The 10,764-nt window shown below is 54.4% G+C and overlaps 1 protein-coding gene across 1 annotated transcript; it reads right to left on the reverse strand.

Annotated features, from left to right (window-relative positions):
• Nucleotides 1-450: 450 nt before the first annotated feature.
• EIF3J (eukaryotic translation initiation factor 3 subunit J) lies at nt 451-8,671 on the reverse strand. Its single transcript, XM_050309565.1, has 8 exons — nt 8,602-8,671; nt 8,428-8,528; nt 4,569-4,626; nt 4,226-4,317; nt 3,726-3,840; nt 2,758-2,916; nt 1,707-1,780; nt 451-1,369 (listed from the first exon to the last, which is right to left on the reverse strand). The coding sequence occupies exons 1-8, from the start codon at nt 8,627-8,629 to the stop codon at nt 1,241-1,243; spliced, it is 756 nt and encodes a 251-aa protein (XP_050165522.1). The 5' UTR covers nt 8,630-8,671; the 3' UTR covers nt 451-1,240.
• Nucleotides 8,672-10,764: the final 2,093 nt, after the last annotated feature.

A 10,764-nucleotide genomic window follows, 5' to 3' on the forward strand; every position in this document is an offset into this window, starting at 1 on the left:
GCACAGGTGGGCACGGAGCAGAGATCCAGCAGCCCTTTAAATTGGGGGTGTGGGGGAGAGAGCACCCCAGGAATTGTATCCAAACAGCTGGGCAAAATATCCAGTACAAGGGGGTGGAATTAGTAAAGGTTTCAGGTACACATGAGGATAATCTGTTCTCTGAGTCCAGTCTGATTAGACTGGGCTTGTTTTCTAAGGTCTTGTACAGCTTCAAACAGCACATTCCTCAATTCTGCTGTCCTGAAGTAAAAGAAGTAATTGAGTGCAAATGAATTCTTACTGTTATTCAATATTAATACAGATATTAAATATAAATATGTATATAACTATGGACCTCCTTTCCAGGCCCAGGCAGTCAGCACAGACCCAGCACAGCTTAGCTTTGCAAAGCTCCCTCTTCAGGTATTTCTCTTGCCAGGTCCCAAAAGAACTGCTCCAAGGCCAGCCTGGTGAAGTCCTCAATAGTGATTTTTATTAAATTAGTTGCTTTATAAAACATTGCAGATGTTGTAATTGTTAACATAACAATTTGCCCAACTGGAGGAACTGCTGCAGTTTGCAAAGCAAGTTTGGTTTTTAATGAAAGAAAAGGGCAGAGTCACGAAAGACCCACCACACCCCAGGAGAGCCCCAAGGAAGTCTCGTGGCTTGGTTTTTGTTTTACACTGAAATCCATTAATTAACTGTTAAAGAACACCCACCCCAACAGCTGCATTAGTAGAAATTTAGGTGACTGGAACTAAAGTTCATCCTGGAGACACAAGTGGGTTTGCCTCGCTCTGCCCCAGGGGACAGGCTCCCAGGTGCAGTATCCCACACGGAGTTAGCAGTGCCCTTCCCACGATGCTGAGAACCTCAAGCTCTAACTCAAAGCGACTCGACGTGCACACCCTGCCCTTGCCAACGGCCCCTGGACAGGGGCAGGTGAGGCCACGCCACGGAGCTGTGCTGGTTGTAATCCTTCACCCTTTCCAATTCCTTCCCCATTTACTGGCTGTTGCTACCAAATTAAATAGCAGCAGTGCCCATTGTCAGAATTTTGGGTTTTTAACTGCAATTTTCAGAGCTTTTCCCTTCTACCCCGGCCCGGGGCTTCCTCCCGGGCTGGGCACGTCCAACCCCCAGCACACAGATACTGCAATTCTGATTGTAGCATTTGGCAGAATTTAAAGGAAGAAAAGTTGTGCTACATGTTTAAGGGATTATGGGCAACAGAAAGACAACAGAAAGGAGATAAATGTCACATGAAGTCTTCGAAGTCTTGTACGTACTCGCCGTCGTAGCCCCCGTAGTCGGCCAGGTCGTCTTTCATGGTCGCCTTCAGCCCCCCGCCAGGAACAACCCCTTTTTTCTTCTTTCTGGCTTTGTTCTGCAGGAGGGAGGGGAGGGTGTTTATCTGAGCACTGCCCCAGTCGGTGACCCCCTGGGTATGAGCACTCACATCCCCTGTGCTCAGTGCCCCAGTGCTGATGTTTCCACCCCACCCACTCTCTGCATGGAAATCCATCAGTGTTTAGCCTGGAATCTTGAGATTCAACCAACTCCTGCTCGCCTCACACAGCAAAGAGGATTTAACAGTACAGCAGCATCCCAGGGGCTCATTTCCCCTCCTACTCCCCCAGACCCAGCAGTTAAGTCAGAGTTACCCTGTCACCACTGCCCAGGGGACCCCCACAGGTGCTGTGATCCCTGAGGAATCATCTTACCTTCTCCTGTTTTTGTTTTTCACTGCATAGTACTGTCAGAGTGTTTGTGATCTTTTTCAAATCATCCACTTCCACTGCATTGGGGGGGAAAAAAGGATAAAAGGAAAAGATTCCTCATCAGTGTTGTTCTTATAAAGCAGTTAAATGTTAAATAACATCAACAGTCTCTAAAACTAGAACCAAACATTAGCATAGCTGTGGGCAAGATCTTCATTTAAAATCACCAAATCAGACTGAAAGGTTCTGGGCCTTACAATCCTAACAAGGATTCCAGCTGCTACCTCGGAAGCCTGAGTGTTGTAGAAAGTAAAACTTGCAAATTGCAAGTTACTGAACACAGGAGTCCTAATGAGGCATCTGAAGAGGAAGATATGGAAATAGTAAAACAGAGTAAAATGTATCAAAAGGAGCAGTGGATTAACAATAAATTATTGCCACTAAATGGTGTGAGAGGTTGGCAGTCCCCTCCTTAGGGGCTCTGGAATCTGTCTGAGATGGAAGGTCCCAGCTGCCAGCCAGGATGGCTGGATTTACCCTGGCTGGGATCGAGTTACCTCTCCCTGAAGGACAACTGGGGACAGGACAGGACAGATCCCCATGAGTTCTCCAAGTGCTTCAGCCACCAGGGCAGTGGGAAAAGGAGTTTGGTTTCTCTCTGTGTAGTTACACACTGAATTCCAGAACAATTAATCTGCAGTGCCAGAATTATACAGTTTTAGAATAGTGTTTCCCTCCAAATGAGGGAAAATCAAGTTATCTGCCTTAGAGAATAATTTATTTATTTTTAAAAAGGCTTCAAGGAAAACATGCAGGATTTAGATAAGTATAAAAATTCACACTTTTTAAATGACCGTCTCTCACTGACGTGCAGAGAGAGCAGCTCTTGTACAAGAGAATCCTTAATGGAGTTTGTGGGAATGGAATCAGGTCAGTGCTTCATTTAGTGCAAACTCCACAGAGCCATCCCCCCTGAACATTCCCTATCACAGCATGTTTTCCACTCCAGCTCCATCCCAATGTGGCAGCAGAGCTGGGGGATGTCTGAACTTACAGGAAATACAGACGTCCCGAACTAACGCTTCCAAAAACCCGGCGTAATGTAACGACTTCTCGTACTGTGTGATCTTCTCCTTTAGGAGTTTGCCAAATTCCGTGAAGTCGTCTTTTGTAGAGGGATTCATGGCATCTATTCCACAAGTGTTATTTACACCTGCATGGAAAGACAGAGGTTACAGAGACCATGAGCTGGGACCCTAAAAGGTGACCCCTGAGCAGGCCTGGCTGCTCCCACCTCTCTGAGCTCTGCTCCTCACAAAGCCAACCCCGACTCCTCGGCCTTACAGGAGGGCATTTTGCTGCAAAACTCCATAATCTCATTAGAATCCTGGAATGGTTTGGGTTGGAAGTGACATTAAAGCTCATCCAGTGCCACCCCCTGCCATGGGCAGGGACACCTTCCACCAGCCCAGGCTGCTCCAAGCCCCGTTCAACCTTGGACACTTCCAGGGATCCAGGGGCAGCCACAGCTTCTCTGGGCAACCTGTGCCAGGGCCTGCCCACCCTCCCGGGGGAGAATCATTCCCAGTATCCCATTAACCCTGCCTTCTGGCAGTGGGAAGCCATTCCCCCTTGTCCAAAGTCTGTCTCTAACCCTCTTTCAAGCTCAGGAGTTTGATCCAGCTATTCCTGTTCTCTGGACAACCTGCACTGCACGAGGTCCCTCTCCCCTCAAATAAACAATTCCTGTCTCAAGCTCCTGAGTGCAAAACTCAGGCTGGTTCTTTGCAGGTGTATTCAGTGCACCCCTCAAGCACTGTACTCTGACAACTCACAGCACCACTGCCCCTGAGCAGTGAGCTGAATCACTCACTGTAATCAAGGGAGGACGCTTCCCTGTTTGAGGAATGCTGCCGTGCATCAGCATCTCTGCCAGTTCTTTGTTCTCAGTGCCACAAGAAGAGAGCCAAGCCCTGCTCAGGCCTTTGCAGGGTCCCACAGGTTGACTGATCTGACACTCACCAAATGTTTCCTTTGCTAACTCAAGGTCCGACTCCTCTTGTAGCTTCTTTAGCCGTAGTTTGTCTGCCAACTGTTCTTCTGGTGTGAGCTCCTTCTGCTCCTCTGGTGCCTCTAACTGTGGGGAGATGCACACAGGAGAGAATGGCACATTTGGGACCTGGGGGTTCCTGCAGGGTCACTGAACTGCTCCCTTCTGCCTCGAGTCAGCCTGGGCATGGACAGCTGGAAAGCACCCCTGGAGCGGAGCAGTGCCCCGTGCCAGGAAATGGTCACCACACTGTGAGCTCCCACACCTGCCTGTGCCATCACTGGTGCCCCCAAAGGAGCTGGGGGAACGCTGCTCCCATCACTGCTTCAACCACACAGGAACTGAAGCCCTGGATGGGATCACCTACAACACCTACGGTCTGTCTGTCAGACGAGTCAAGACCCTTGCAGGTCTTGTTCAACCTCCAAACCTGCCCTCTGAAATTTATAAGAAAGAAGAAATCTGGAATTACCCTTTTTTTAAGCTCCTCTTGCTTTTTCTTCTGTAGCTTTTCTTTTTCTTTGATTTTTTCTGCTATTTTCTTTTTTTCTGAGACTTTCGGTTCTGTAAGACACGGAACAATAAATGCAGCTCTCAGGAGTTCTGAGGATGAGATTTTTTTCCTCCCACAGTCACAAACACTCAAAGCCACCCAGCTCAGCTACTGGGAGCTGAACACAGAGGTAAAGACACCCTTCTGTTAAATCCACCCCCAACCCCAGCCATGGCCAGGTTTGCATCCTCACACACCCCCACACAAAATCAGTGTCCATTCTGATGCTGACACAGAGCCAGGTGTTACCTTCAAGCCTTACCTTGTTTTACCTCTGTCTCCTTTACCTCCTCCTCTTCCTCCTCATCATCCCAATTATCCTGCAAAACAATAAAGGTTCTTTTAGAGACACTCTGAACCCCTTTAAATGCCCACAAACACATTAATCTCACGTGTCAGGGTGAGGGAGCTGTGAGGGCTGCAGCACAACAGTTTTTGGGGGCTGTCCACGCTGTTTCAGACAAGTTCATACCATGAAAAAGGCAGTTTTTGGTCAAACCATCAGTTCAGGTCAATAGCTACAACAGCCAGGTCACAAGCCTTCCCATGCCAAAACATTCCTGATATCCCACCTAAACCTTCCCATGCCAAAACATTCCTGATATCCCACCTAAACCTTCCCATGCCAGTGTTCTGAAGGACAGCTGCTTTTTACAAGCACAGGAGCCACCAGAGGACTCTTCCCACACACAGATCATTCCCTGTTCCCAACAGCCACGTGAGGGGCCAAGCAAAGCAGGCAGGGATTTCCTGGGAGGCTCCCCCAGAGGTGCTGGTGCAGAGCCCCACGTCCCACTGGGATGTGCTGATCCAAGCAAGGAGACACTGAGTCCATCCACCAGCTCATCCTGGTTAATTGGCACTTCCAGGGAACTCGGCTTCCCTGCCACATTCCAAGGAGCTGACTTGAGTCTGGAGCAGCATTATTTTAGCTTCCATTAATTAAGAGTTCGTTACACCCACTTCTTAAATAGCTCCACTCAGCACTGCAGGAGCTGCCCCTGCTCCATCCTCCATGGCCAGGGCTGGGAATCAGGAACAACCTTCAGGGGAAGGGCCTGGCCAGGAAGGATGGAGGGAGAACACTCCATGTCACTGGGATGCGTGGGAGACCCCTCAGAGGGCACGTGGGCAGGGGCTCCACCTGATGAGACGTGCTCTGACCCCTGGCAGAGCCCTCCTGCCAGCCCTGCTGGCCTAGGAACTGCAGGGAATTCCATGGCCTGCCAGCTGTGCCTGGATTATGAACTGCAGGGAATTCCATGGCCTGCCAGTTGTGCCTGGATTATGAACTGCAGGGAATTCCATGGCCTGCCAGCTGTGCCTGGATTATGAACTGCAGGGAATTCCATGGCCTGCCAGCTGTGCCTGGATTATAAAGTCCAGGGAGCTCTCCTGGAGGAAGAGCAAACTGCCTCAGTGCTGTGTCTTTGCACTGCTACAGTAATTCCAAGAGAACACCTTTTTATTCCAAGTATTTCAACACTGTTTCTGCACTCCAACTACATCAGGGCTCCTGAAACAACCTCCAAGGATTCAGGCCTGGGAAGTGACAGGTCCAGGGCACGTGGGTGGGACAGGCCCTGCCCAGCCCTGGCTGTGCCAGCACTGAGTCAATACATCAAAATTCCCTGGCAGGGGCCCCAACTGCTGGGACCGTGTGTGCTGGGGAGCACTGAGGAGTTCTGTTACCAAAGGTGCTAATTTTAAACCTTTCCCAGCTAACAGTTACTGCAAGTTCACTCCTAAAGAATCTTCCCAAATAAACTCCAGATCTGGAGACAACAAAGCACATTCCAAGGCGTGAAATCCCTTGGGACACCTCCTGGTCAGAAAACACCCCGTGCTGCCGGTTTAGGCCACGTCATTTCCCTCAGGGGAATTTCCCCACAGGGGGCCCTTGCACTGAGGAGTCCAGAGCCTGACACCACCCCCAGCTCAGCTCTGGGGACTTTGGGGTTTGGGCAGGAAGAGCAAATCAAAGGAAAATAAACCAAACCCAACCACCTGCCTTTGCTGGATCCTCCCTAGATGGAGCTCCAGTTCTAAATCCATAATCCCCTGGAAATAACTAAGTAGTTGCATTCTTATTAAATGTGAGATATAAAATGTAAGATGTAAAATGGCTTCCCACTGCCAGAGGACAGGGACAGATGGGATATTGGGAATAACCCTTCCCTGGGAGGAGGCCTTCCCTGGGATATTGGGAATAACCCTTCCCTGGTGGGATATTGGGAATAACTCTTCCCTGGGAGGGTGGGCAGGCCCTGGCACAGGTTGGGCAGAGAAGCTGTGGCTGCCCCTGGATCCCTGGAAGTGTCCAAGGCCAGGTTGGAACAACCTGGGCTGGTGGGAGGTGTCCCTGCCCATGGCATGGGGTGGGACTGGATGAGCTTTAAGGTCCCTTCCACCCAAATCAGTCTGGGATTCAGGGATTCCACTTGAGGAAACTTTGCTCCTTTGTTAAACAGACACAGAACCCCCAGGTGTGTTGAGGAGAACCAGCCCAGCTCTCCTGGACACCCTGCATCCCAGCAGGAAAGCTTTCCAGGGGAGGAGGACTAGGAGATGTGGCAGAGGAGTCTGAGCTGCACCTGTAGAACCCCCAGGTGTACAGATCCCACACACAGCTGTGTCACTCCCACTCTGCTGCAGCCCCGCTCTGTTCCCAGGCCTGGAGCTGCTGTCCCCACCCCTGGCCCTGTACTGCTGCTCCCGGTGTCACCAGGGACACCCCTGTCCCTGTCCTGCTGCTCCCGGTGTCACTTGGGACACCCCTGTCCCTGTCCTGCTGCTCCCGGTGTCACCAGGGACACCCCTGTCCCTGTCCTGCTGCTCCCGGTGTCACCAGGGACACCCCTGTCCCTGTCCTGCTGCTCCCGGTGTCACCAGGGACACCCCTGTCCCTGTCCTGCTGCTCCCGGTGTCACCAGGGACACCCCGGGCCGTGGCAGTCACTGAATTTAAGGAGGAGAGTGGACAAATGTAACTCGCAGGAATTTGGTAACTTCTGGCTTTCTGGCAGAGAAGATGGAGTTTTTGCGTGTTTATGGACAGAACCCCTCCCTGGGCCCCCAGAACAACCGCTGGTGTTTTCCAGAGATTCTGGTAACAGTGTCCAGGCCACCAAACCCAGGCCTCACCCAGCACAAGCAACCTCCAGGGCAGGAACTGCAGGAACCTTCCCCCCTGTTACAGTGACCCAGGGTCTGTTACAGTGTCCCAGGGCTGCAATGGAAACAAAAAGGTTCTTTTTGACTGACTACATTCTACTCGTGGAATCCTGAGATGGTTTGTGTTGGAAGGGACCTTAAAGCCCATCCAGTCCCATCCCCTGCCACAGGCAGGGACACCTTCCACTGGACCAGGCTGCTCCAAGCCCCGTCCAACCTGGCCTTGAGATCCATCTGGCACGTTCCCTGTGTGTTCCCTGCACCCCCCTGCATTATCCACAGGGACAGGGAGCAAAGGAGGTTTCTGTGGCACCACCACCCTGCCGAGGGACAGCAGGGACCGAGCAGGAGCAAACAGCCCCTGGGGAACCCCTGCCTTCAGGAGCCCCGGGAATGGTCATCCACGCGTTTCAACCCGCGTCCCAAACACACCACCCTGAAACAGAGCAAAAACCCTTCTCACGGGCTGTGAGGAAGCGAGAACAGGTGGCAAAGACGCGCTGGGGCAGCCCAGCAGTGTCTGGTCAGCAGAGAGGCCCCAGCACAGCACTGCCGTCACCAAAGCCGGCCCTGCCGCCTCGCCCCGGGACAGCCACGGCAGCAAGGGCCGGGAAGGCGCCCAGGGCCCGGGAAGCAGCAGGTGGATCCCGCGGGGAACAGGAGGTGCCGTTTCAGGCTTTCCAAGCGTCTGTCCGCCCTCTCCTCGCCTGCACGCCCGGCAGCGGGGGCTGGGGGGCACCGGGCAGGCCCGGCCCGGGCTCGCCCGGCCTTGGACCCGTCACCGTGGCCGGCCCGGGGTCGGAGCCGCCCGGGCGGAGCCCTCGCGACCTGTGGGGGCCCGGCCCGGCCCCGCCGCGCCCCGGGGGCGCTCCCGGCCCCCCTGCCCCGGCCCCGCCGCCCGGCAGAGCCGCCCGCCCCGCGGGGTCCGGCAGGGCCCGCCCGCCGCACCTTCACATCGTCCTCCTCATCCTCGCCGGCCCAGCGGTCCCCGGCCACCCCCGGCACCAGCCGCTTCGCCACCGGCTCCACCACCTCGAAGCTGTCGGCGTCTGTGGGGAGAGCAGCGGGTGAGGGCGGGGGTCCCCGCACCCCGGCCCCCGGCCCCGGCCCCGCCGCACCCACCCCACGAGTCCGCCGCCTCCGCCGCCATCTTGCCCGGCCGCGGGGAGCGCGCGCGGCACCACGGGACGGCGGCGGCGCGGACACGCCACGGACACGCCCACGGACACGCCCCCCGAGGGGCGGGGCCACGGCAGCCATGGCGGGAACGGGGAGGGCACGGGACGGGATCGGGATGGGACCGGGATCGAGATCGGGACCGGGACCGGGATCAGGATGCCGACCCTGCCCGCCCTGCCGCTCCCCGGGCCCGCAGGCCCGCGGGGAAGCTCCTTTTCCTCCCTCCCGCCCCGGCGCTATCGCGGAGCCGCAGCCGCGGGAGCCGCCCCGGGCCCTGGCCCCGATAGCCGGGCTGGGAGCGGCACCCGGCGCTGCCCTCGCTGGCTCCGTGCCCCAACACGGCATGAACTGTGCCACGGCCACCGCGCTCCGCTCCGCTCCGCTCCGGAACGCCCCGGCACGGTGTGTCCACCTCTTCGGGGTGTGCTTTTCCTCCTTCCCCCTCTGTCACATAACACAGAATAGAGAAAAGATGGGAACATTCCCCTCATCCCGTTCATTCCACTGCCAGCTCTCAGATTTTGTCTGAAGTTAATAAATGTCTTTCGCGTAACAACTGAATTGTCTCTGGTGCCATGATAGACATGAGCTACTGAAAACAGGACTTTCAAATTTAAGACCCTTTCCTCCTTGGCCCCTGTTCACCAGGCCATCTACAACAGAGATGTAACTATGGATCAAACAATGTCCCAGGTTATATCCTCACCAAGTCCACCAACCTCCAGAGGAAAGTTAAGGCAATATGGGCATTTAGTCAGCAGAATCCCAGTACTTGTGCTCCTGCTCGGCTTTCCTTCCCTTTGGCTATTCCAGACCGCAGGCCCAGTCGCTGTCCTGGCGGGTGGGAGTCGTGCCCACTCCTCCTCCTCATCCACTCCTGCTGGTCCCTCTTCCCAGCAGGCTTGGAGCTCTCCAGCTGCAGCAGTCCATTCATCCCTGAGCGCCCTGGGCTCCAGCTGCAGCAATCCATTCATCCCTGAGCGCCCTGGGCTCCAGCTGCAGCAATCCATTCATCCCTGAGGGGCTCCAGGGCTGGACAGAGCAGAGTTTGGGGAGGGGGACCACGTGCTGCAGCTCACTGCTCACCCCCCAGCTTTGACACCAGTTCAAGGGCTTTGCCCAGAGCTGATCTGTCTCCTCCTGCCGCCCTTGGCTGACACCACTCTTGCTGTGGGAGACTTCTGATCCGCTCCTGAGACATCCAGGCCTCCTGACACATTCAAAAGTAATGAAAAATGGCAGCTGGGGTGAATCCAAGGTGGAAGGTGACACCAGCACCAAAGTGAGGGCTGTTCCGGCTACAGAGCAACTCCAGGGAAAACAAAGGGTTGAACAGGTATTGCCAAAACTGGTTTTGTGCTGCCAGAACCAAGATGCTCCAACCTAGAACAGAATCCATGGGGACACGGAAAATGGACACAGGGTCACCACAATCCAGCAAGAGACCACAAAAGAAAACATTCAGCACTTTGAAAATAGGATGTTGTACTTCCCCATAACAATTGCAATAGGAATAAATGACCCAGCTGCAGATGCACTGCTTCAGTTCAAGACATTCAAGGCTCAGTAACACCTGTGGCTGAGCCTGCCCTGGTCACAGGAGTTGGTTCTGGGGACACAGCCTGGCCCAGCCCCTCTGCCAAGGAACAGGGAACTCACCCTCGAGACAAGAGAAATAAAACCTGTGCATTAAAACTCTGCTTCTTTCCAGAAGGGTTTGACATCTCTAGGAAGGGACATTTTGCAGCAGGCAGAACCCTTCTGCAGAGTTCAGTGACAAACACCAGGCTGGCAGCACAGGAACAGGGACACTGGATTGTTTCCTGAGCAGTGTCTGTCTCTTGTGCAGCCATGCAGAGCTAAATCCCCCGCTGACAGTCGGGCTTCCCCCACGGATCTGCTCGGCACAACACACACAGCTCCAAAGTGCAACGTGGCTCGGTCCCCTCAGCTCCAGCAGCTCCTTTGGAAGGGGGGGAGCACTGAGAGGACCTGGAGACAAGGACATGATCTGAACAGCTCAGCATCCTTTACAGCCAGAGAAAGGCCCCGAACCAAACAAAACTGGGCTCGCTCTGGGAGGTCAGGGCATTCACAGCAGTTCTG

This window comes from Myiozetetes cayanensis, unplaced genomic scaffold (assembly GCF_022539395.1).
Source record: "Myiozetetes cayanensis isolate MyiCay16 unplaced genomic scaffold, myiCay2020 scf14, whole genome shotgun sequence".
In the NCBI taxonomy this organism is placed as follows: Eukaryota; Metazoa; Chordata; class Aves; order Passeriformes; family Tyrannidae; genus Myiozetetes; species Myiozetetes cayanensis.

Excerpts from the sequence above, each read along its gene's own strand:
- EIF3J (XM_050309565.1), bottom strand. The coding sequence starts at position 8,629 with ATGGCGGCGGAGGCGGCGGACTCGTGGG. Across the intron at positions 8,529-8,601 it reads GGAGGCGGCGGACTCGTGGG|ACGCCGACAGCTTCGAGGTG; the intron begins GTGGGTGCGGCG and ends CTCTCCCCACAG. Across the intron at positions 1,781-2,757 it reads TCGGGACGTCTGTATTTCCT|TGGAAGTGGATGATTTGAAA; the intron begins GTAAGTTCAGAC and ends CCCCCAATGCAG.